The 25,726-nt window shown below is 45.9% G+C and overlaps 1 protein-coding gene across 1 annotated transcript in view; it reads right to left on the bottom strand.

The window, feature by feature from the left end:
• Positions 1 to 905: 905 nt before the first annotated feature.
• LOC101150888 (putative uncharacterized protein encoded by LINC00299) overlaps positions 906 to 25,726 on the bottom strand; it is a gene marked incomplete at its 5' end in the record, with an annotated part of 30,333 nt that continues 5,512 nt past the window's right edge. Inside the window, 5 exon segments of the mRNA XM_063695477.1 lie at positions 906 to 945; positions 1,032 to 1,137; positions 3,099 to 3,492; positions 5,920 to 6,037; positions 19,259 to 19,382. Of these exon segments, the coding sequence (XP_063551547.1) occupies positions 3,406 to 3,492; positions 5,920 to 6,037; positions 19,259 to 19,382 (329 nt within the window).

Below are 25,726 nucleotides of genomic sequence, written 5' to 3'. Positions count from 1 at the left end.
GAGCTTGAGAGTCATGGGAGGTCAAACAAGGGTCCTGGGTTTACTTGAGAGGAGTTTGAATGCTGATGGGAACGTGCAGTAGAAACTGAAGAACAGGTCTTCATACAGAGGCAAAGCCAAGGAGTGCTAGGGGGATGGAGTGCAGGGCACACTCCAAGACACTGGCCACGGAGAGAAGCTACAGGGGGATAGGTGGGAGTGGAGGCAGCTCCCACCCTTCATCTCTGAAGTTGTGATGGGCCTTCAGATTTGTTCCAAGCTGAGACAAGGACTGGTCCTTTGCATTCCTGTATCAGCCAGGAATTGAACATGAGCCAACCTCCAGAAGGTGACTGACCCTTGAGTAAGGCAGTTCCCTATGGCTGAGGGCAATTCCCAGAGCAAGAGGCAAGCCACCCCCAGCTCCTGTCTGTCACAACTCAACAATGGACGTGTTGGCCCTGAAGAAAGATCTGGGGAGAGCACCGCAGTCTCCTCTATAGTCCATTCTCCTTTACATTCACTTGCTTCTTCTAATAAGTGTGCCCCATCAGGGAACAGCTCTGCCAGGATCATGGATGGACTGGTTACCTGGGAAATTTACAAGAGAAAATTAGATGAATAAATTTCAACCACCACTGCTGCAATTGATCTCAAGTATGGAATGTGCATAGGAAGATATGGGTGAAAAGATGAAGTCGTTACCTGGGTGCCTCTGTCTGCTTAGGGACGTGAGATGGAGGAGAAAGGAAGGGAAGGGAAGGGGTTTAGGAAGTTGGAGGGGATCCAAGAAGTGAAGGTGTCATTTGGCAGAGCAGAAAAGTGTCCCACCATTTATCAGGTAGAAGACCAAGGACAAGTTACTTAACTGCAGAGTTTCCATTTCCTCACCTTCCCACCAGTCCCATTCTTCAATGGTACATTTCTTGAGCGCAGAATCCACTTCAAAACTGAAGCATCAATAGTCTAAGGTAAAAGGACACTAAAATAAATCATGGGTTTTCTCTTATATTCCCTAGTAAAAAACTTACAAATTCTCCCAAATATCATACCTTGTATTTTGAGGAAAACAAATCTTAAAGGGAAAGCCTGTTTCGCAAACTTGAATATCAGTAAGATGGTCCCAAAGAATTAATGAGTTCAACAACTCAAGGTTCTCTGGAAAAAGTTCAAAACATTAAAACTTAGTTTTCAGTGTAATGGTTATTAAAAGTCAACACGAAGCTTTCTCATCAGCTATATAAAACCTGTTATCATTTCTTAGCCTTTGTGGAATGCAAATCTACATTGCTAACTGTGTGTTTCCAGAGGAAAAGTCTGCTATCACTGCCTCCCCATTTAATGAACTATTTTGTAACCATAAAAATGTGATTAGTTTATTTATATTTAATCAAAACACACTACAAAAACTTGATAAACTTACTCCTGAGAGCTTTGCATCATTGATGAAAGATTAGAAAAAAGTATTCAGCACCTTAATCTGATTTACCATCATAAATATTCAAATTTTACATATTTATTCCACAAAACAGTTGTTTAAGTGGCTTTAATTTATTTTCAATTTTATTGTCTCGACTGTATAATGCAAATCAATTGTTGAAATTGTTCGGAAACACCATCCAATAAATGTGAAACAGTCTCTCTCTCTCTCATAAAGTGAACTAAAATGAACATGATGGAGCCTCAGGATCCCATAGTGCATCATGCCAATTTCAAAGTGTATATTTGCATCATACCAATTAAATGAGTTCCCTGCATGTGCAGAGTGAGTAGATGCTAAAATTTCACCATTATCAAAATTTTCTTTGTTTAAAAAATTACCTCTAGGATTTCTGTTTCCAGTAACATGGAAGGCTGACTATTTTGATCAAACACTAAAAATTCTGGATTAAAATGTTTTAAAATTCTTAAAAACATCTTTATTACATAATAAGGAATTATCAGGTCAAAATCTAAGGGAAAGTTGGTAACAAGGAATAAGAGCAATGAAATAATTTCTGCCTTAAAAGCAAATCTGGTGAACTTTCATTTTCACAGCCTTTATGAAAAAGCCCAGGTCCCATTAAAAAGTAGAGAGTCCAATAGGAGAGGCTTCTTCCATAAGTCTGGGATCCCAAAATATTATATCCTCATTGTAAGGGTATAGGGGAAGTAAATCCCACACCCAAAAACACACAGGGACCGCCCTTGGTGCTGAGAAGACCGGACTGAGAGCAGGGGAAGGCTTTGAGAATTTACAATGAAAAATAGGCTTTCTACTCAAATCAATGCAAATTTGCATTAACTAAAACAAAACTCATAGCTTGAAGATTTTTGGTCTTTCCGGCAAATATTACTACCAATAAAATGAAATTAGCTCTATGAATATCAGACAAAAATAAATTTTAAAGCAAAACATCCTTAGGGATAAAGAGAGTCATAGCCACAGCATAATAATAAAAGAATATTCACTGAGAAACTTTTGTCCTAAGTTTCTTTTTTTGTTTTGTTTTATTTTGTTTTATTTTGTTTTTGTTTAGTGAGGAGTCATTATTACTCTTGCTCATGATCGTTTTTTCTAGAACCTGACGTATTCCATAAAGCCTAATATCCTAAAGGCCTAGGATGTTCTAAAATCCAGCTTACAGGAAACAGCCTGAAATTGCATGAAAAAGGTTACTGAGAAGTGATATAGTTTAGCTGTGTCCCCACCCAAATCTTATCTGGAATTGTAGCTGGCATAATCCTCACACATCATAGGAGAAACTTAATGGGAGGTAACTGAATCATGGGGGCGGCTCTTTTTCATGCTGTTCTCATGACAGTGAATACGTCTCAAGAGATCTGATGACTGTAGAGATCTGATGATTGTATGAAGGGGAATTCCCTGCACACCCCCTCTTCCTTGCCACCATGTAAGTAAGACGTGACTTTGCTCCTCATTCGCCTTCTGCCATGATGGTGAGGCCTCCCCAGCCATGTGGAACTGTGAGTCCATTAAACCTCTTTCCTTTATAAATTACCTAGTCTAGGGCATGTCTTTATTAGCAGCATGACAACAGATTAATACAAGAAGTGTTCTCAAAGAAACCTCTTCAAGGAAGGAAGGCAGAGTTGGGCAGAGAGAGAAGACAACTCACCATAAGGTTGCAGGGGAGACCTCAGCCTTCTCCAAGCATCTCTGAAGCTGTGATGGGCCTTCAGATTTATTCCAAGCTGAGACGAGGGCCAGGCCTTCATATTCCTGTGTCAACCAGTAATTGAACATGGGCCTCCTCAAGGAGATGCCTTAACCCTGAATGAGTTCCCTACTGCTGAGGGCAATTCCCAGTGAGAGAGGTGAGCCACCCCTGACTCCTGTCTATCACAGCTGAGCAATGGATGTGTTGGCCCTGAAGAAAGATCTGGGGAAAGCATCACAGATTTGGTCGTGAACTCCCCTACAGTTCACTCCGCTTTAAATTCACTTGCTTCTTCTAGGAAGTGTGCTGCATCAGGGAACAGCTGTCCCAGGATTTTGGTTGAACTGGTTACCTGGGAAATTTACAAAGGAAGATTAGTAGAATGAATTTCAACCCCCATTGCTGCAGTTGCTCTCAAGGCTATAACCAATATTCATCATTGTCCTCCTCCACCCTTGGTTGGAGATTCCCCCCATCCTCAATTCACACCTCTGCTGGTCTACATAGCTTGCCTGGTGAGGCAGTCCAGACCATCATCTCTGAAGGGTCTGTACCTCTAGTTATCATCCCCTTTGCAAGCTATGACATCTGCACTTGGCCACTTGTAGTTAAAACTGAGCCTGGGAGCACCAAGAGACACCCTGGTGCATCCTCCGAGCAACAATCAATTCTGCCCTGGCCCTGTGCATCCTCAGCCCCACTTCCCCTGGTCAGCTGTGCCCACCAGGATGATATCTCCCTTCCTTTACGGCTGATCCTTGTCATGAAGACTCTAAGTGACAAAGTGGCTGGTGTAAATTAAAGTTCGTTGGGACTTTTGCTGCGTCCTCCTGCAGAGGCATCCTTGCTCTGCAAGCCAGGATCTCTACACCCACAGAAGCTCATATGTCAGAGAAAGAAAGCACACATTCCCTAAGTAGGTCACTGGTGGTGATGGTAAGTAAGGCTGCTCCTACTACTATTCTTTTCTTTGGTTCCAACCTATTTGGGACACAGCAGCACTGTGTCCTGGAGGACAGTGGCCCATCCTCATAGGATATCATCTCTAATCCGGGCCCTTAACTATTTACAGAAGGCTCATCCACCTCTCTGTCAAGCTGGTAGCCTCTGGGTGATGTCATATGTGATGGGGAAACTGGAACCCATGGTTATGTGCCTACTGCTGAATTTCCATTGTGATAAAATGGGTTTCTTGACCTAAAGCACTGTTAGGTGGAACCCTGTGTTGGTGGATGGTGATGCTGGCGTAGGCCCTGCAGGCAGGAAAGGTAAACTTATGCCAAGACTATCTGATGATCCAGGTCTAGAGGAGTCTCTATCCCCTGCATGGGAGAAAAGGTCCACAGAGCCAACTTGCTACCAAATAGTTGATTAGTCTCTTTAAAAGACTAATATGGGGGCTTGGTGTTGCTAGTCTCTGCTGCTAACAGATTAGACATTCAGCAGCAGCAGCACGTAGAAGAGCCACGGAGAGTGGGAGCCTGTGCTGATGGGCTCTTGCACAGCCTCATTTCTGCAACTAGGGCATCCATTGTTCCTGCACTGGGTGAGACAATGACAGGCTCACTAATGTCCACCGGCCAAGTCACCTATGTGGTTGTTTCTGCCCCTTCCACAGTGAGTGCTCTTTGCTGGTGATCACCATGTGATACCCAGATCTTCACACTCTGCACTCACCCTGATAGGTCCATCCACAGGCCCCTTCCCCAGACTTCCTTGTCTCTTGTGTTCCAATCTTTCCCTTTTTCTAACATCCTACTGCCCGTGAGCCTTGCCATAAATGTCACAGGGCACATATGCTTACCTCAGGCCACCTCACTTTCCCTACAAAGTGGATGACCAGAGGACCTCCCCAGATGGAAGTGCATCAGAAGATTTCCCCTCACTGCTGTCTCCCAAGGCCACCCCTGAATGTCGCTGCCTGCAATCCATGTTAAATGCACATGCGCCAATGAATCAAGCCATCCTGGCCTGAGAGAAGGCGATCAGTGTAAGCAGATGGAGAAAGAGCAGAACAAGAGTGGTGGATGACCTGAGGGCCAAGCAAACCATTTGTGCAACTTCCTTGTTCTCTCTGGCCCTGCTCATGTTCAGTCCTAGATATCCTACTTCCCCTTCTGTTGGGCCCACCCAAGTGTATAAGCAATTGAGTCTGACAGAAACCAGCCCAGCCATGTGGTTACTCAACCTCGCATGATGAAATGCTTCATCTCTATCAGGGCTGAGAAGCACACCAGGAGCCACTTCTCAAATGATGTATTCTCTGGTGCTGATGGCATGGCCTTTCTCCAGAATGCCGGGAGTGCAGTGATTCTCCCAGGGCTTGCCATGAGCTCCACATGATGCCCCTTCCATACCTCTGTGATGTATCATACGTGCATGCAGTGCCATCAAGTTCTGCCACACCACACCATAAATGCCACAGAGTACCATACAGTTGTCCAGGTCGTATGGCACAAATGACAAGGTTACTTTCACCATCATCACCTGGACCTACTGAGAATGCTTTTCTTTCTGGGTCCCAATCAAAGATGACAGCCTTCCACACCACCCAGAAAATGGGTTCAAAACGTGTTCACGAGGGCCAACTATGCTTCCTCCAAAAGCTAAAGAGGCACCTCAGCACTCTGCTACCTCTTTAATGGGAGGAGGTATGAAATGCAATCTCTCTTTACTTTGGAGGGACTCTCCTGTTAAGTCCCTAAAAACTCCACCAATGTGGAAGGCCTCAAAGTCTTCACAGGGCTGACCTCCCAGCCTCGCTATGCATGTGGCTTACCAAGACCTCCAATCCACTTGCCACTGCTTGCTTATCTGGTCCAATGAGCATGCCACATCAAAGTCGTGGGTAAAAGTGGTAGTCTATGGAATGTCCAGACAGGGCAGGTGACTTCAGACTAAAAAACAACAAAAGTTAGCATGCTTAAAAAATAACTGGATAATTCTAAGCTCCTCAGAGACAACTGAAATTTGCCTCATTTAAAAACTAAAGATGCATTTAAAAATATAAAATCAACAAACTATATGATTTAGTCTCTACCATTATCAAAATATTATGATTTTGTTTATTATATGAGGAGTCTGTTTTAGAAACAAATATGCAAAATAAACCATAAATAAGAATTTTTTTAAGCAACAAAGTGAGAGAGTTCACATGGACCAGGAGTGGGACCATAAAAGTATTCTTTGTTTGTTCCAGGTCAATGTGAACTGCTGCTGATCCTCCTTTGTTCAAGGATGAAAAACAACAGTTCACCAAGTCAATAGCTTCCTTAGAGAGGCCAAAGACTCCATTTAATCTTGTCTAGCAAAAGTTCCACGCTTGGCACAGCCACTGCAGGTGGAGATATGACTTGACTCACTGTATGGATATTTACTGTCCCCCATCGTGGCCCACCAGGTCTGTGTGAGGGGCAGCCTGGTGAATTAAATGAGGCTATGGCAAGGGCCACAGCCCCTGCATCCTTTAAGTCTTTGAGGGTAACACTCATGTCTGACATTCCTGCCATCAACATAAGATGTGGTCATATCTGTTGTTTACGAACTCGTAGGGGAAGAGGCCTACCCCACTACAAGATCTTTTATTCTAGGCCAAGGAGCCAACGTGCAGGTTCTGCCAATGAACCTGCCATTCAGTCCTATTATACTAGAGAATCAGGGAAATGAAGAATGTGAGCTAGGCTTGAACAAAGATTCCATTTATCACCTGCCTTCCTGGTCTCCAGTCTAATAGGAGGGCTATGGTAGCATCTTGGGTCTCCAAATATGAATGTTAGTTTAATACTCCTTGAAAAGCTAAGGCATTCGTCTTTCCCCAGTGTGCATTTGCCTAAATAAATGTCCTAGATATCTTTAGGAGAGAAGTGGGGGAATTATTGCTGAATGCACCTGCTGTAATATGGTACCATCCTTCCTGGGAAGAGCTCTGCTCCTCCTTCAGTCAACAGATTCTGGGGCTGAGAATTAGCTCCATTCAAGAAACTAGGCAAAAGATCCTGACTATTGTACCTCCTGGTAATCCACACGTGCTTTCTTGTAGAAATTAAGCATTGCCCTTATTGGGTGCCCATCTATCTCCTTCCTAAAACAATGAGCCTATTGAGAGCTCTCTGCAGGGCAGGAACCCCCTGGGTGCCCCACTGATCTCACCTCTCATTGTGATCATGGCCTCTGCCTTGCATCCAATGGTGAGCACACCACCTGACCTTTGTAATCCCAGGATCCTGTCATCCCCGTTGCTACCAGGAGCCAGTTCTGTGATTTCATCATCTGTCATCAGCTCTGGCACATAGAGCACAGCCATTCCTGAGCTCAGTGACTTTGGGGCCACTCTCACCAGTGCATTCCTTTGTACATGGGAAGTCCTCCAGGCCATCTCGTGAAGATAGTCAGCACCATGGATGCTAGGCTAGCATGTCCACTCCAGCATGCCCACTTCTTTGAGCCATTTGGTCCCTCCCTCCACCATCTGCCTGAGTGTGGGTCACTGCTTTCTCTAGGCTTTTAAGCATCATCTGAGTTGAGTCTTAGCATTCTCTCCAGGGATCTTGACCAAGATGCTTAATCCTGTACCACCTAGAGTGCTCCCTCTCAATAAACTCAACCTTATTCGATTTTATATCTACACTCTTTGATCCAATCCCATGAATATATTCCCAGGTCCTCTGCAACATATTAGCTCGACCCCACAGCTCCTTCACCTGATATCCCCTTTTGGCCAAGCCAGCCCAGCTCATCCCCAGTCGGGCTGTGCTGAGATTTGGTTCGTTATTCTTCTGGTTTTGCCAACAGGAAAGATGAGGGTAGATCCTGATGGGTCAAGCATTGTCTTGTATGATACCTACCTCATTTGAGACCTCTTTATGATCTTCAAAAAAGGAAAGTCTTGCTTTTTTTTTTTTTTTTTTTGACCGAGTCTCGCTCTGTTGCCCAGGCTGGAGTGCAATGGTGCAATCTCGGCTCACTGCAAGCTCCGCCTCCCAGGTTCAAGCAGTCTACAATCTTCTACATGACATGAGAAATAGGCCATTTCTGCAGGCCCAGGGGACTCAGGGGCATGTAAGTGTTCAGGGTTCCCAACTGTCCAGGGCTCCCACCCTAAGTGTAAGTGTCTCACGTCTTTCCCATTAGAGCCCTGTGTCTGAAGGACTGAGAACTTAACCTACTCAGGGTTCAGACTGGTCCTCCAGCCAACCTGCCTTCCAGCTGCAGATCATCGGGGTTTTCTTAAATGCCACCAAGGAAGTGCTCCGGCTTTCACAGTTTGCCTGAGACCAGTGATGAGTCATCCTGCGCCTCTGCCTCTCTCTCTTCAACACTCAGTAGCCCCAGCCTCAGCCACCCAAGCCCACAGGCCTTCTGGTTATCATTTCATCAGCCGGCCACCTGCTTCCTCTCCAATTTTTCATTAGGGTCTGCAACTCACAACCACGTCCAGTGTCAGCTGCCTGAAAGGCTTCCTAGAAACAGAGTCCGAGATGGAAATTGCATGCAGAGTGCTGATCAGAGGGTGTTCTTGGGAGATTCTCCTGTAAAGAAGTGAGAAAGGCAGGATGCTGCAGAAGCTGAAGCTGGCTGCAACGAGGCTACACTTGGAGCCACCCCCAGCCAATCCTAAGTGGCGCTCTCAAGCTGGGACGGCCCATCAGAGTTGTCCCAAGTTGAGGCAAGAGGGCCGAGCCTTTGCATTCCTTCCTCGGTCAGTTTCAGAACCTGGGGGATATGACCTGAAACGAGGCCATTCCCTGCAGCAGGAGGGGGCATCCAGTGCGGGCTCTGCCATGGCCATTATCAACTGTCACTGCAGCTAGCGGGGAGACCTGGGCAGAGCACCCCAGTGGTCACTGCAGCCGAAACAGGACTGCTTGTCTTTCTGCTCTCACACCCCTTACCTAGGGAAGAGCAGAGAAAGGGTTGCTTGAATGGGAGGAATAGCAAAGAGAACAAAGTAATCCCAATGAGGGGAAACCTCTCAGCGCACCAGCCTCACTGTGTGCTGAGAGGCACCCACTCCCTTCCCTGCACTCCTTAGATCTTGTTCATGGGTTGTTGTTGTTGTTGTTGTTGTTTTGTTGTTGTTGCTGTTTTTAATGTAAGAAACAGAATCTTGCTGTGTTGACCAGGCTGGTCTCAAACTCCTGGCCTCAAGCGATCCTCCCCCCTCAGCCTCCCAAAGCACTGTGATTACAAGCGTGAGCCACTGCATCCAGCCTCATTCATCTTTTTGTACCACATTCTCTGTCCCACCACTCAAAAATATCTCAGGTGCTGTGCTAGTGTCTTACACATCCTGGACCCTCAGTGCTGTCTCAAACTCCTGGCCTCAAGCAATACTCCCCACTCAGCCTCCCAAAGCACTGTGATTACAGGCGTGAGCCACTGCATCCAGCCTCATTCATCTTTTTGTACCACATTCCCTGCCCCACCACTCAAAAATATCTCAGGTGCTGTGCTAGTGTCTTACACATCCTGGACCCTCAATGCATAGCATGGTATCACCAAAAGGTGTGAAATACAGAAATGAAATCATTAAGTGAGTCATTCATACCCATCATGGTTATTTATACGGTAATTTATATGGTCAAACTTGACCGTCTTGGAGGGCCGCTGTCATCACAAAGCAGAACAAGGCCCACCAGGACACCCTGACCTCGTGCGGTGAGCCGGCCCTCAGGCTTGCACAACAACAACCCCCAAACACTGGCATGTTCCCAGCTGAGCCAACATGCACCAGACCCACCCAAACATGGCCACATCGGAGCCATCTAGAAACCGATTTGAACACTGCTTCTTGTGGTGAGGGACAGGAAACCAAGAGGACACAGGGGGCCGTGTCGAGGTTAACAGGGAGGGCTGCAAGCCCAGATCTCTGGTTTCTGTTCCTCTCCAGCGTTCATCCTCTCCTACTGTTATTAAAAATCAAATGTAAGATGCAGAGAGCCAGTCCAGGCTGTCCAGAGGACAGGGCTGAGCCTCGCTCCCCACTCCATTCCCAGGGCCTAGCACAGGGCCTGGCACAGAGGCCAGATCACAAGTCAAGAAGGAAATCTTTCCTTTCTGCCAACCCTGGATCTTCCCAGAGAGGAGCCCTGTGTTCTCTTGAGGGCAGGATGGGTGGTCAAGGCAGGGACGCAGTAAAAACTAAGGTCGTACACCAGCAAGCTATCGACAAGCATTTAGAAAGCTGTGTCTCAACCAAGATAGTTATTGCAGCTTTATTTGTGTTATCAATAGTCAGAAAAAAAGGGAGGGGGGGAAGACAACTTACTCTGAGCCCTAGGGTGCCTTGTCATAGGAGGTTCTGGGGGTAGGTACACAGTTACTATTTATCCCATGAATAAAAGGGTGGATGGAAATAGGCCAGGAGTTGGGGAACTTCACACAACAAAATCCAAACTGAATGACGGTGAGCCAAAACACAAAAATAACACAAAAGACCCCAAATTGTTACTGTATTTAGAAATAAGATGCAAATTATTATAAAAAATTGTCAGATTGCTACAAGGCAATTTTTTGGGTGCTATAAAAGGCCTCTGGCCCAGGGGCCTAACAGCCTCCTAAAAGAGGATATCAGGAAAAGCAAGTGGCTAAATAGAAGAAAATAAAGGAAAAGGAACTCGTCAGTCAAACTGCATCCTGCCTAGCAGGGAATCCACACACTCAGGGAATCTCAGATCCCAGGACTTCAGACTGAGATGGACTCGGTGTCTCTGGCCAATGAGAACCAAAGTCCTTCACACATCATGCTCCCTGAGACAAGAAAACGTAGGTATGCTTTAGGGGAAAAACAAAAGCAGACAAGGGCAGTGGGAGTTTTGATTAGCATAATCTTTACAGATCCTTGCTTTGGAATTCCAGCTTGGCCACCTACTACATCATTTGGGCAAGTTTCTTAACCTCCCAAAACCTCAGTGTCCTCATCTGTAAAATGACAATTATAAGAATGCTACCTACTTCATCACAGTGGCGTAAAGACTTACTAAGATAATTCCTGTTAAGTGCTTAGCACGTTGCCCTCCAAGCAGTCTGTTATTTTTGTGATGTGTCAATGTCACCATTCACCTGCTGTGCAGTTTTCAGCAGATGATGAACGCATGTGTCCTCCAGGAGCTCCTTCTGTGACATCCCCTAGGCAGCCCGACATGACTCAGCAACACGGTGCTAGGGCCAGATCCCTGGCTAGACACCGAGGTGTGGGGCCCTCGTCTCTGACCTGTCATTGAGCCACAGTGTGAAGCCTAAGCAAAGCCATTTCTGTAGGGACCTTGGCTTAGTTTTCTGGTAAAATACAAGTTTCATTCTAGGTGTTCTCTCAGCTATCTTCTAGGCTGTTTTGGAGCCTGTGCTTTCATACAAACACAGGCTCATGCTGGAGCAGGGATGGCCATGGACATCCTTAACTCTCCTAAGAGCCACCCATGGCCTCCCAAGTCACCTCATCAGTTGTCCTCACAGGGAGCCACCCTCTGGGAGTATTTATATCCCTCTACTTTGATTACAGCTGATTAGTAAATTTACAATGTGTTTGAATTTCACTAGACTTACGTTTCACAACAGAGAGCAAGGTTTAGTCAACACTTTCATTTGCTAAGGGCAACCATCCAGGCTTAATAAGGCTTTCCCTAAACAGACACCTTCTTTACAAACTTCTAGGAAGCCAAGTGTTAAACAAAAGTCTAACTTGAGACTTTTCTCTTGATTCCTATTATGGGCATTTGCAGTTTGCTTTGCAATTGCATCACCAAGTGCACACTTGCGCACATGCCTGGAAACGTGCACACACGCACAATGGAGCAACGTCCCAGTGTGACGGTTCCTGCTGGCCAAGAACAGCACTGGGTATTTGCATGGGCAAAGACTTTAACAGCGTGAACAGGATTTTCTGAACAAGTCTGGAAATAAAATACCTACCAGCTTTCAGAGTAAATTACCAAAAAAGCAAAGGAGAAAAACAGTTCTTCCAAAAGACAGTCATCTAACCTCCTTACTCCCTGTGCACAAATTACCAGGCTTCCCAGAATCCAGTCTTAGGTGAAATGAGGAACAATGGAAGGTATTTACAAGTTCAAAAAATATCAAATTTTTGCTTCTGGACTCCCATGCTATGATGTCACTACCTTGTTGCACTGGTCTGAGAAAAAGAATTATATCTCTATGGGCCTCAGTTTCCCTGTATGTGAAATGAGAGTTTCAATTAAGCACTATCTCAGATCCTTCCTGCCTTCAAAATCATGGGAAATCTCTGTAACAGATTTTTTAACCCATGTGAGGCCTTAGGGTCACTATGAGTATCTGATAAACAGGTGGGCCTTCTCTCCAGAAATATAGACAAAGGCTCATAAACACGGAGAAGTTTACACAGAGTGTGAAAGAGGATTCAGAGAACCCCTGAAGCCTGTCCCGGAGGATGGGTTTAAAACTCTCAACTCTGGAGGAGATGTTGAAAGACAATTTCTCCAAAAGAGAGGGAGAAGATACAGTAGCTAGGGAAGTCTGGAAATCTGAATTTTTAATTTAGAAATAGATATTGTGGTTTTGTTGTGAGCTTTGAAAAATTGAGCCATGATTCTGTATAATGCCTCTAAGACAAAGATAAGATGTTAAAGCAGGTTCGTGACCATGGTCAGCTATGGAAGCGGTACACAAGGCCAGTTAGCAGTGTGGAGTCAGGTTCTGAGAGATGAGGTGGTATGGGAATGTCTGGGGCTGTGGGTAATAAGTTGAGCTTTTTCCCAGATGTTCTCTCCGTGTTCCAGAGAAGGTAGAAAGCTGGCTACCGACCAAATCTGATTTTGACATTCCTGTAAGATAGTGCCAAGCACTCAGATCTCATCAGCCCCGTGTCAGAGGCAGCAAGGCACCACACCATGGTTGGATAACCCCACATTCAATCCATTTTACTGAAAGCAGCACAAATAAACTAAGAATCAGAGCACTCAATGACTCATATCAGAGGTATGAATTGAAAGTCAACTCTTGTATATAATCTAACTGAAGGAGAGTTTATAGCGCAGAATTCTCTCTGTTGGAAAGAAAAACTCCAAATGCGTGTGTGTGTATATGTGTGCACACTCACCATCTTACACAGCACTGCTCATTCTAAGAAAATGAGAAAGGAGAAGAAAAAGCAACTCAAAACTTTTGTTTGATTTAGAAACAAAATTAAAGAATAATTGTCAAAGATATCACTGGAATAATGATATTAAAAGAGTGATTCATTCTGGTATATTTCCAGAGACAATGTTTACCAGGAACTCCCTACTCCCTCTGTACCCATCACTCAGCATGATATGTTTGCCCTGGCTTCAATTCTCTTTTTCAAAGGAACATTTTGGAGTGTGCAGCTACCTTTACCTCTCTGTTTAGTGATGATGCCACTCAGCGCTGTGTGTCAATTTAATACATGGGAACCTTCATCCCCTACTAGACTGTAGTAATATGTTTACAGGCCAAGACCCTACACTCCTTGTTGGTGTAGCCCCACAACACCTAGTGCGATGATTGGCACAGAGGTAATCGTAAGTGTTGGTAAATTACATTAAAAGTTCACTCTGGGTCAGGCGCGGTGGCTCACGCCTGTAATTCCAGCACTTTGGGAGGCGAATCACCTGGGGTCAGGAGTTCGAGACCAGCCTGGCCAACATGGCGAAACCCTGTCTCTACTAAGAGTACAAAAATTAGCTGGGTGTGGTGGCAGGCACCTGTAATCTCAGCTACTCAGGAGGCTGAGGCAGGAGAATTGCTTGAACCCGGGAGGCAGAGGTTGTAGTGAGCCGAGAACTGAACGCAAGGTAGTGGGGAAAACCCTGGCTGCGAGGCAAGGCACTGAGTCCTCATTTTGCCACTCACTAGTTGCTTCAGCTTCGAAACTTCTTTTAACTTCCACCAGCCTCAGCTTCCTTAATAAAATCAAGAGTTTGGATCAAGTGTGAAATCCAAGTCCAATTTGGTTTTATCTTCTATGTGGGATTGTTACCCAAGGACTCAGCTTCAGAAGTGACTCACCTGAGCTCCTGCCCATCCAAGTAATCGGAGTTTAAAGACACAGGAAACCCTTCAGGCTTATGTGCTGGCTCTGGGCCTTGGCGGTGCGTGGGTGGATGTATGGAGGCTGGCTTCCCTGTTTCCGAGTGCCTTCTGATTTACATGGAGCCTGAAACCTATTCTGGAGGCTATGTGCATTTTAAAGGCCTTTTTAAATGGTCTTATCTGAGGATTGCATTTGAAACTTGCACTAAAGGCCCACATTGCCTTAGAAGAACCTGCGCTTATCAAAGCTCACAGGTAGTGAAATGGCCTTTATTTGGGGAAGCCTTTAGAATCCATTACGGTCATTGGAACATAGGCTCTGGGGGGGCTCTGGGTGGAGAAGCAGCTCCACTTTCCTGAGACCACTTGAATGTTGCCAACAAGTGAAAAGAAAGGTAGAAAGAAGGCAGAGAAAGGAAGGGACGCAGGTGGTCAACATCCGGAGTTCTGTTCTTCCCTCTCGACCGAGTGATCCCAAAGGATCTCCCAGAAGCCAAAGCAAGAAGCTTTGGTGGGAAATCAGGCAGCACGGTCATGGAAAGGCGGCCTGCAGACTCAGGGTGCATCTCCTGCCGAACTCAGGGCCCTGCTGTCTGGCTCTTCTGCCTCAGGGCGACTTCTCAGTTCTCTCTCCTCCTGGGCGGGGTCTTCCCTGACCCCTCTTCTACCCCCCACATACCATGCCCTTCCCTGCCACCAGGCCTGGCTCTCCTGAAGGCCTGTCTTGTCTCCATTGCTGCGTTCACCTCATTGCAAGATGATGATCTGTGTACATTTGCATCTCCCCTATTGGAATGAAGTTTCTTTGAGGCTAAAAGTTGGTGTCTGTATTTTCTGTACTTAGCACACAGTTGGCACACAATACGAGTTCAACAAAAGACTAACTGAATGAGTGAACAAATGAATGAGCAAAACTGGGAAGGTGGGGATGACCCAGGAATACATTTATCCAATAAACTCTTACTGAGGGCCAACTCTGTTGCTAGACTGAGGGGACAGTGGGACTCACAGGGTGGCGGGAAGACAGGGATGTTCTCAAGCTTTGCCTCCTCTCAAGAGGCAGGCACCCTTCTAGTACTTACTGGAGTGCATTGCAATTCTGAGTTCTGTGTCTATGTCTTTGGTCCCCCAGCTAAATGACCCAGCATGGAAACAAGGCAGCAAGTGCTGATGAGGGTCACTTCTGGTCACTTCTGGTCCACCGGGACATGCTTTGGAAGGTCCTGTCCTGTAAATGATCAGCTTCCCCTGGGAAAGAGCTGAGAAGCTGACAAGACCGGAGACCCGGGAGAAGGCAGCAGTGTTCTAAAAAGGAAAGCTGTGATCTGTGTCAGGCCAGACCCTCTAGGACAGCCAACAAGATCCGGCATGCTCAGTGTGCAGAGGGAACAGGACATTGACACAGCTGCAGAGACGGCCAGAGTGTGAAGGAAGAAGCTGCAGCAGGAACCCAGGAGGTGGGGAGGCCCGGCAGGGGACTGAAGCCCCGGCCAGGGCCAGGGCAGGATGTCTGTGCCTGATCTGCTCTGTCTTGTTCCAGCCTCCTGGGACAACTTACAACGTCTGAGGTCAGGCCTATGACAGTACAGTGGGATAGAGTCTGAAGTTAGCACATCAGAGCCCTGACAATCCTTTCTTTCACCCTAACATCCGGAACACAAGTGGTCTTGAGTATTTCACACTGTAAAGCATATGTGTCCACATATACATAGATTTTGAAACTGGACTGCTTGTGTTCAAATTCTGGCTCTGTCAATTACTAGCTATGAGACCTTGGGCAGATTACTTAACCTCTCTGTATCTCAGTTTCCTCACATGAAAATGGGATAATCACAGTATCTACCTAACAGAATTGTAAGGATTACAAGAGGTAATATATGCAAGTCACTTTGAATAAGCCCTGGCACATAGTCAGTGCTATATATGTTGTTGCTATCACAATTGTTAATATTACTTATATATTAACATACAGTTATAGAAAGGGGGGCATATGCATTCTGATTTTATAGTGCTGTATATTAAATGAGACAGGGAGAGGACAGTCACCTGGTTAACATGGCTATGTTAAAAGAGGGGGACTTTTACTCCATCTGAAACCAAGTGGCAGAGGGCGTGTGGTGGCAATGGGGTGGGGGTGGCTGGGTATGTCTGCATTCCCTGGATGGAAATTTATAGCGAAATGGGTGGCAATCATTTCTGGTTGTTAGATTACTTACCTGACACAGGGCTAACAACTAAGAGTTGCTGAGAAAGGCAGATGTAGTTTAGAGCAGAAGGGCACGGGATCCCACTCCTGAGTCCTGCAGTAAAGTGGCTGTGTGTGGCCTGGTCAAGCCGCCCACCGTGGCTGGGACTAGGGTTCCTCCTTTAAAATACAAGGGGACTTAAACTAGAAGCGGTGTGGAGAATGACTGGCACCCCAGCTCAGCACCCTGGTGGCTTCCCATGATTTACTCCTCCAACTTCTCGGCAGCTCCGAGACACAGCCAAGTGGACTGAGCAGCTTAACTTTACAGATGGCGGCAAAGGCGTGGCTCTCATGGGAGGGGGTGACCTGTCCTTGAGCTCAGATCTCTTGACCTCTGGGATCTAAAAAATTACCAAGGCAAGCCTGGGGGAGTGGGCCCCAGAGAAGGAGGGTGCCCCACAAGTAAACAGGAGAAGTGGGGTGTCTTTCTAACCCTCTTATCAACATTCCGAGTATCTGCCCTCAAATGGTTAACCAAAGTGACACCCAAGGCAGAAACAGGCCTGGAAAGGTCCCTGATGCACAGAGGCTGGTGTGGCGGTAGGGTGTGTGGGAGGAGGGGAGGAAGTGGCACTCTGGTGGCTTTGTGCAATTATTTTCCAAGACTAACAGGATGCTGTTTTCTTCAAACAAATCTGATGTCCTTGTGCCCTATTGCCCTTGATTTAGATCAGTTTCAAAGACAACTTCCCCCAAGGTGATCCGGGCACGTGATGCTCCTTTTAAATTGTCCTTCAGAATGCCTTTGAAGTATTGGTCCTTGCTAGTGGGTACATTTTCCTTGGCCCAGCTAACTATCAGGTCGTTTTCAAAGTAGTTTCTTTCAAAAGTAGCCCCTTTGAAGTAGTTTCTCAGTAGACATTTTGGCATCAAACTCTACAGACATTTATGTAAAACATCACATCAGCCACCAGGCTGCTTCAGAGGCTGAAAGCAGCTCAGGGTTTATCATGATCTAAGTGTCCTAGCCAGTAAGTGAGAGAGGGCTCCCAAAAAGGCAGAACAGAGACAAAGGTCGAAAAGCAAAGCCATCTCACTCCCTCGGTCACTTGCCCACTCATTTCAAAGAGGCATAAGGAGCCCCAAATCTGCACTACCTCTATTCTAGAGATGAATGAGGCACAGTTCCTGCCATCAAGAACTCTGCAGAAGGAAAGGAAAGGCTGACACCAGCCACAGTGATGAGAGGGAAGTGCAGGACAGGTTAGGAGGCTCCGGAGGGCAGAGAGGCTATTGGCTGAGGCTAGAGGAGGCTTCTGGGATGGATCCTGGAAGGATAAATGGGGTTCCTCCATGTGCTCTATCTCTAGAATGCAGTGGCTTATCCAGAGGTGTGCTCAGTTGAAAAAAATAAAACTTGATTTTCAACGTTTGCCAATTTCCTCGCTGTAAACACTTCCACCTAAGAATAGCAAATTTTAAGTTACCAATGGAGACCAACGTGACTTCACTGAACGCAGAGTTGGGAAGAGACAGGCAGTGGCCACCGTGATATAGTATGTCACCCTACAGATGGGAAGGACATAGAATACCTTCAGGAAAATAGATCATAGCAAAATCATTAGGAAGTGATGAATTTGAATATTTATCACCTTTGTTTTTGCTACCGTTTGTTTTGTTGTAAATTTTTAAAATTTAATGCTTAATGATGGCTGTGTTTAATAACCAGCTTCCCAGATTCCTCAAAGTGTAATAATCAGCTCTCACAAACTGACACAAGCCAGCTCGCACACTCCGGGCTATTTCTTCACTCACCTCTACAGCTGTGGTTTGAGCTACCATCGCATCTGCAGGAATGTGCCTCTATCCTTCTGCTCGGTCTCCCTGCCTCAAACCGCTGGCTACTCCTCCCATTGTACCCTGCTTCCGACCCATTCTCCACAGGGTAGCTGTGGGAATCTTTCTAAAAGGCAAACGTGACCCCGCCGTTCCCCTGATTGAACCCTGTGATGGTTTTCTGTGTTTTTTCATTCTCCCCGTGGTGTGGACCCCTGCCCATGCCCTGAGTCCTCCCAGCCCCACCTCCTGCTCTCTACATTCACAGGACCCCAGGACTCCCCTGCCCCAGATGTCTGGAAGCCCCTTCTCTCATTCTTTATGAGAGGCAAGCTCCTGCCTGTCCTTTCAGATCTTCACTTAGATTTGACTTCCCCTGGGAGATATTCGTTGGCCCCTGAGATCAGAGGTGGTGCCTCCTCTGTGTGCTGGTGGGGTCCTGGGCTCTAGCCACAGAAGCTCCTGTCAGCTACATGTTGGTGAGATGGTTTTATCGCACCTGGCTCAGCGCGGGTCCTGATGCAGACAGTCCAGGTGTGACCCCTGGCTCTGCCATTCACTGGCTTTGTATCCTCTGAAAAGCCACGTCACACCCCTAAGCCTCTTTTTTTTTTTTTTTTTTTTTTTTTTTTTTTTGAGGCGGAGTCTCGCTGTCGCCCAGGCTGGAGTGCAGTGGCGCGATCTCGGCTCACTGCAAGCTCCGCCTCCCGGGTTCACGCCATTCTCCTGCCTCAGCCTCCCGCGTAGCTGGGACTACAGGCGCCCACCACCTCGCCCGGCTAATTTTTTGTATTTTTAGTAGAGACGGGGTTTCACCGTGTTAGCCAGAATGGTCTCGATCTCCTGACCTCGTGATCTACCCGCCTCGGCCTCCCAAAGTGCTGGGATTACAGGCGTGAGCCACCGCGCCCGGCCAGAAAGCCTCTTTCTTTCCTTGTAGAATGAGGATAGCAGCAGCCTCTCCCTCCTCCCTCGGAGGGTTATTTTGAGCCTTGAATGATTTCATGTGGATTGAGTGCCTTGAACATGGGTGTATTGTCAGTGTTAAATACGAGTTAACTAATACCTGTTTTGTCTCCTGTGTTTGCCCCATGCCTGATCCCCATGCCGGTGGAGGCTGTTTCCATCTTTTGTCTGCGGTCTCCATAAATGCAGCCAGTGTTGAACACCCAGTAGAGGCTCAGGCACTGCTGAAATGGAAAATTCAGAGAAAGAGTGGCCCATGGAAGGCAGAAGACGTGGGCCCGCCTGCTGAGGGAGAGCAGGTGAGGAGGCCAGAAACTTATTCCTCACAGTTTTGGAGGTTGGAAGTCCAAAGTCAAAGTCCAGCAGGTTTGGTTTCTGGTGACGGCCACCCGCTGGCTATGTCTCCACATGGCCAGAAATGTGCACATAAACTGAGAGGCAGGGAGCTCTCTGCTATCTCTTCTTGTAAAGACACAAATCCGATTAAGTCAAGGCCCCACCCTTATGACTCATTTAACCTTAATTACTTCCTTAGAGGCCCCATCTCCAAATACAGCCACACAGGCGGTTAGGGCTTTAGCATAGGAATTGCAGAGACACAAACATTCAGTCCATAGCAACCCTCTTGCCCTAGACCCCCTGTCTCTGTATACAGAAAGAACAACACTGTCCTCCCCACATTCTCTGGTGTGGAGAGGTGAAAGGGAAAATCATTTCATCAGCACTCCACCTAAGCCAGCTGCTCTAGCCACGGCTGCTAATGACCAGCTAAGCGTGTCCATTGCTTCTGGAGCCTGAGAATTTGTTTTTTTTTTTTTTTTTTTTTTTTTTTAACAAGGGACCTTATTAGCTGCTAACTGCTGAGATGAGAAATTGTGGTCAGACCATTCAGATGCTCAGCCTTTCAGCTGAACTCCCCTCCCAGGGGCCTGCCTCTGCCTGTGCATACTCAGAATTTTCCAGCCAGTTCAGTTTCTGTCAAGTAATTATTTACAAATTAGATTCCCAGGGAATACATGATAAGAGAATGTAAGCATGGCACCCTTAAATCACAACAAACTATTGCGCAATAAAAGACAAACCATTAACCCAATAGCCAATGTTAGAAAACTCAGGGACCTGCCACAGTACCAGCCCACAACTGAGGCATTTATCACCACTTAGTCTTCCTGAGTACAGCTGAGAATTTGTACAGGGACAGTGACAGATAGATGCTCTCTAGTCTTAGGGCATCAGTACACAATACTTTTTTTCATATCATTTTCTCAATTCAAAATACCTGAGCACTCTATAAAATATGGGAATTATTTATCTGTGGTTTCATTAAAGCTATCATAATTGCTTGTTTTAAAGCATGTACTATTGCTAGGAATAGGTTACGTATTATGACATATCCTGCAAAATATCTTCAAATAGCCAGTCCCTCTGCCTCCCTAGAACATGGCATATGTTATTCAATGTTACGGATGTTCCACTGGAAAGACTACATTTACCGCCCTCTCTCCGGCTGGGTGTGGCCATCTGAGCTCTGGCAAAGGCTGTGCAAGATGAAATGTATATGTGGGGGTGAAATGGCAAGGCCGGGGGGCTTTCAGAAAGGCTGCTTCATGAAAGCAGAAGGGAAGGGAGTGGCACTCTTTTCCCTCTTCCTCTTTTCTGCTCTCTGAAATATGGATGTGATATCTAGAACACCCACAAATATCTTGACCATGAGATAACCTTGAGATATAAATAAGCCATGAGCTAAGATAGTTGAAGAATAAGACAGGAGGGGCCTGAGTGGGGGTGACCATGCCACGGTCACCCAGCCATCCACAGCTTGCACAGAGAGAGTGAACTAGCCTTTGTGTCATCAGAGCCTCTGTTCGTGAGGTGTTCTGTGATGTGCACCCGCACCTGATCCTCAGCGCTGCCATGCCCATGTCACGCTAGGGTCCACAGCGGGCACATTCATCTGAAACCCGGAGCTCATTTACAGACAGCGCGTTTGTGATTCTTTCACTGATTCACTCACAAATTATTTGCCGAAGCTCTGTTTGCTAAGCATCCAAAAGCCGATTCTGTCCCCTAAGTTTTCCAATCCAGTTCAGACATAAAATCAGCCATTATGTTGTTAAGACATAAGGCAAGACGCCTAAAGCAGGATGACTCTCCTGTGCTAGAATTGTACCAGGGTCAAAATATTGGAATTGGATATGGCTAGTCTTTCTTTCTTTTTGAAGGTCTTCAGGATAGAAATTTGGGAGAGAGGTGGCCAACAGGGCAATGCGTGTGCGTGCGTGTGTGTGCATACATGTGCTCTTGTGCATGTGAGGATGTTGGAAGATGGAGAAGGAAAGATAGAGAAACAGAAGAAAAGCATGTGACGCTGCAGATAAATGCAACCAAATTAGCATTTCCTCCCAAAGTACCATGATTCTTAACATTTACATCTAAGCACTAACTTATCTGCACTTAAGGGTTGTGAAAACTCTAGCCACCATAGCAAAAAATTTAGTATAATAGCTCAGCTCCATATAATTTTATTATTTCCAATAAAAACAAAATGTTAAGTATATAACTAAATAGAATTGAGTTTTTATGTTTATGTAAGACTCTTCACATCATTAGACTCACCCATCTATAAACTGCATTTTCTACCATGGCCCCAAGTATAAAAAGGATGATATGATTACCGTAATCTCAAGACATCTACACAATCCTGGGAAAAACCCAAACAACTATGAATCTCCCCATGGGGGAAAGGTCATTTTGATATTTCTCTGATGTTACTTATTACTAAACTCACAAATTTCAAATTATAGTCATATTATTTGAAATTATAAATATGATATGCCTAGAATAAGCCCCACTAACATGTGAGCACAGCTCGGAGGTAGAATCAGCCACATCATGTACTTTACACTGAAATTCCACTCTTTTTCAAGAGTGTGTTAATGGCCTCTGCCTGCAAGTGTGGGCCCATGTGCTTTTTTCCACAAACCAAAATGACAATAATTAAACCAGGCAGCTGCTGCCCCTAGCAATATGACAACCTCTCCCTGCTCCCTGGAATTTGCTGGAATCACCCTACTTGAGCTCATCCCGTTCGAATTAGCTGCTCCCTCCCTGTGCCCTGGCAATCTGGGTGAGTTTCCCATCTATTAGCTGAATTATTCAGATGTTTTCCCACAATGGCCCTAGCAGTCCTCATATAACTAGTTTCTAAATCAACAGTGAATTACATTATTGACAATCTGAGCAGATTAATTAAGAAATCTGTCAGGAATGACGTGATGAGAGCTGGCTCCTGTTCAAGGCGGATCTGCAGTCTTCAAGACAGAAGCACGCCTGATGTGGCTTCAGAAGCGAGGGGTGAGGAATGGCAGCAGACCCAGGCACAGGCCACACCCACTGGGCTTAGCAGGACAGCCAGCATGGGAAGGCTGGGCTGGAGGTAGTAAGTCTCACACTCACACATCTTCACAGGGCTGCTGGCTGGCTTGCATCAACTAAAGTGTAGGGCTGAAAAAAACATTCTGTGCACCCTCAAGCACTTTTTCAATGTGAGCTATGTATTGTTATTCCCATGCACAGATCCTGGGTGACAGAAACCATCATAGCTATGTCGGAAGAGGCTACTTTGCTTTTAGGCTTTTAAATGCCTGTTTTGGGGGGCTCTCAGGCCTCCCAAAAGCCAAACATCCTAGAAAATCCATTTTGGTGCCCAGCAACAAGAAAGCAACTTCTGTTCTATATACATCTATTCCTTCATGCATTAGTCCATTTTCACACTGCTATAAAGAAATGCCTGAGAGTGGGTAATTTATAAACAAAAGAGGTTTCATTAATTCACAGTTCCACTTGGCTGGGGAGACCTCAGGAAACTTACCATCATGGCAGAAGGGGGAGCAAGGCACGTCTTACATGGCAGCAGGCGAGAGAGGGAGTGAGCAGGGGAAACTGCCACTTTAAAATCATCAGATCTTGTGAGAACTCCTTAAAACCATCAGATCACGTAAGAACTCCCTCACTGCAGGAACAGCACAGAGGAAACTGCCCACATGATTCAATCACCTCCCACCAGGCCCCTCCCTTGACATGTGGGGATTACAATTCCGGATGAGATTTGGGTGGGGACACAGAGCCAAACCATATCATTTCATAATAAAATTATAGTTGCTTTCTCCAGAGAATCTTGCAATTGAAACCCAACATAAATGTACACAAATAAATAAGAATTAAAAATCAGAATATCACAGAGTTCTGTTTGATCTAATTGATTTAATTTGAGGATTTTTTTTGAGACCCTACTAGATCCATCAGCAATAATTTTGCAAATTTTCAGTGGATAACACAAAAGTTGTAAATTCCAAAGTCCTAGGTTCAAGTTTGAATGAAGCCCTCAGGAACTGGGTAGCCTTGGACCTGCCACTCCCAAAGCTGAGTGTTTCCACCTGCAAAGAAAAGATCCCTGCCTCCCACGCGGCTGTGAGGATCAGGTAGAAAAATGTGTTTGAAAGAGGGAATGGCTGATGTGTTATCCAACACACAACTTAAATATCTCATTTCATTTAATATTTACAACAACCTGCAATAAATGCATTATCTCTGTTTTAAGAATAAGAACATGGAGGCTTAGGGAAGGTGAGTACATTTTTCAATATCAGAGAGTTGCTAGTAGCAGAGGCTGGCCCTGAGCCCCAGGCATCAGGCTCCCACATGAGGTTAGGGGTGTCCTGGGGAACTTGGGTTGTAGCTGAGCTCCAGAGGGTGAGTCAAGGTTTTCAGGAGAGAGGGAACATGGTGAGGGCAGGAATGCTGGGAAGGAGGGTGCCCTGGGCATCCTGTAGAGGAGCCACTGTAGGACCGGGGTGCGGTGTGGGTGCATGGTGTGTCTGAGAACCAGCAAGTGGTATAATGAAGCCAAGTGGTGCCAAAGGAGCCAGGCAGAAGGTGAAAGAGAGGCCGTGACAATTATCCTAATAGCAACAACCACAGCAGCAACCTGATTGACACTAACGAGAATGAGCTGGGGGTCTGATGGCGTTCAGGGTGTTTCACACATGCTAATTAACCCAGTGCTCCTTTCACCACGTGATCAATGAAGACAGTGAGGCCGAGAGGGGTGACGTCGCTGGACATTGGCTATGAAGTGGACTTTGAGAACCTGAAGGACTAGAGGAAATGTGTGGCCCCGAACAACAAGAGACCATCATGAGAAGGGCAGATGGCCGCATGAGCAGTGAGCTTCCCATCACTGAAGCTTTCATGCAGGAGTTAGAAGAACATTTTCCTGGAATGTTGTAAAGCAATTCTGACATCTTATCTCTTCTACCTCCAGATTCTGTAAGGCTCAGAATTGGGATCAGTCTCCTGACCTGGTGTTCTTAAGAGTTCTCATTGTGCACACCCAGTCACCTAACAGAACCTAGGGCAAAGAAGAGTGGAGTTTACTGATACCAAAAATGGGAATAAATTAAAAGGAATATCTTCCTAGATCAGAGATGAGACTGTTCAATCCATGATGATATGCAGTTGGGACACGGTCAGGAATGAAAAGAAGCTACAGAAATGCAAGTCAGGAAGAAAGACCTTGACCAGCAGGAATGAATGCAGATAAGACTGTCTCCAAAGACTCAGAGCAGGCCAGGCACAGTAGCTCAAGCCTGTAATCCCAGCACTTTGAGAGGCTGAAGTGGGTGAATCACTTGAGCCCAGGAGTTCGAGAACAGCCTGGGCAACATGGTGAAACCCTTTCTCTACCAAAAATATAATAATTAGCCAGGCATGGCAGTGCATACCTGTAGTCCCAGCTAGTCAGGAGACTGAGGAGGGAGGATCACTTGAGCCCAAGAGGTAGAGGTTATCGTGAGTCATGATCTGCCACTGCAATCCAGCCCAGGCAACAGAGCAAGACCCTGTCTCAAAAAAAAAAAAAAGACTCAGGGCTGCCTGCTGGACCTGCTTGGACCTGCAGGGTGGGTGCTGATTTAGGACAAGAATAGTATCAATTCGAGGTGCATTCTAGAAGCTACTAGTCTACAGCAGCCTCACATATCATCACTCACTGCTGTTTGCTTGGAAATCTGCAGTCTTCAGTTCCACTACTCAACTGAAGCACGCAGAGCTCTGGGGGTTCCTCTCAGGGACAGGCTTGGGGCATCAAGCATCCTTTTCAAGCATTCCCCTTCCCCCCAACCTCAGCCAGAGCAAAAGTCTCTGATTAATTTATCATATTTGGTTTATCTTTGAGACTGTGTTGAATAAAAGGGTTTGGCTGCTTCTGTAGACTAAAAACGCTCTCCAAAAACATTAAAGACTGTTTTTAACCTACTCTGTAAAACACCTAATTCTATGCACTATGCTGAAATATTTTTGGGGGTGGCAATGAAGATTTTCACAAAAGAGTGTCCTGATTTTCCCGGAATTCTTAGATTCTAAAATTCTGCATTTTCTGACATTCTGATTTCCTACTGCCAAAGACTGACAGTCCACACCTGCCTCTTCACCCCAGGTTTTCTGTGGTAGAAACTTCCTTTCCTTAATGAGCTGGAAGTTTTTGAAACATTAGAAAGAAGGAGACAAT

The sequence above is a fragment of the Gorilla gorilla genome, chromosome 12, assembly GCF_029281585.2.
Source record: "Gorilla gorilla gorilla isolate KB3781 chromosome 12, NHGRI_mGorGor1-v2.1_pri, whole genome shotgun sequence".
Lineage (NCBI taxonomy): Eukaryota > Metazoa > Chordata > Mammalia > Primates > Hominidae > Gorilla > Gorilla gorilla.
The sequence above is the reverse complement of the archived record's forward strand: the minus strand, read 5'-3'. Positions and strand labels throughout refer to the sequence as shown.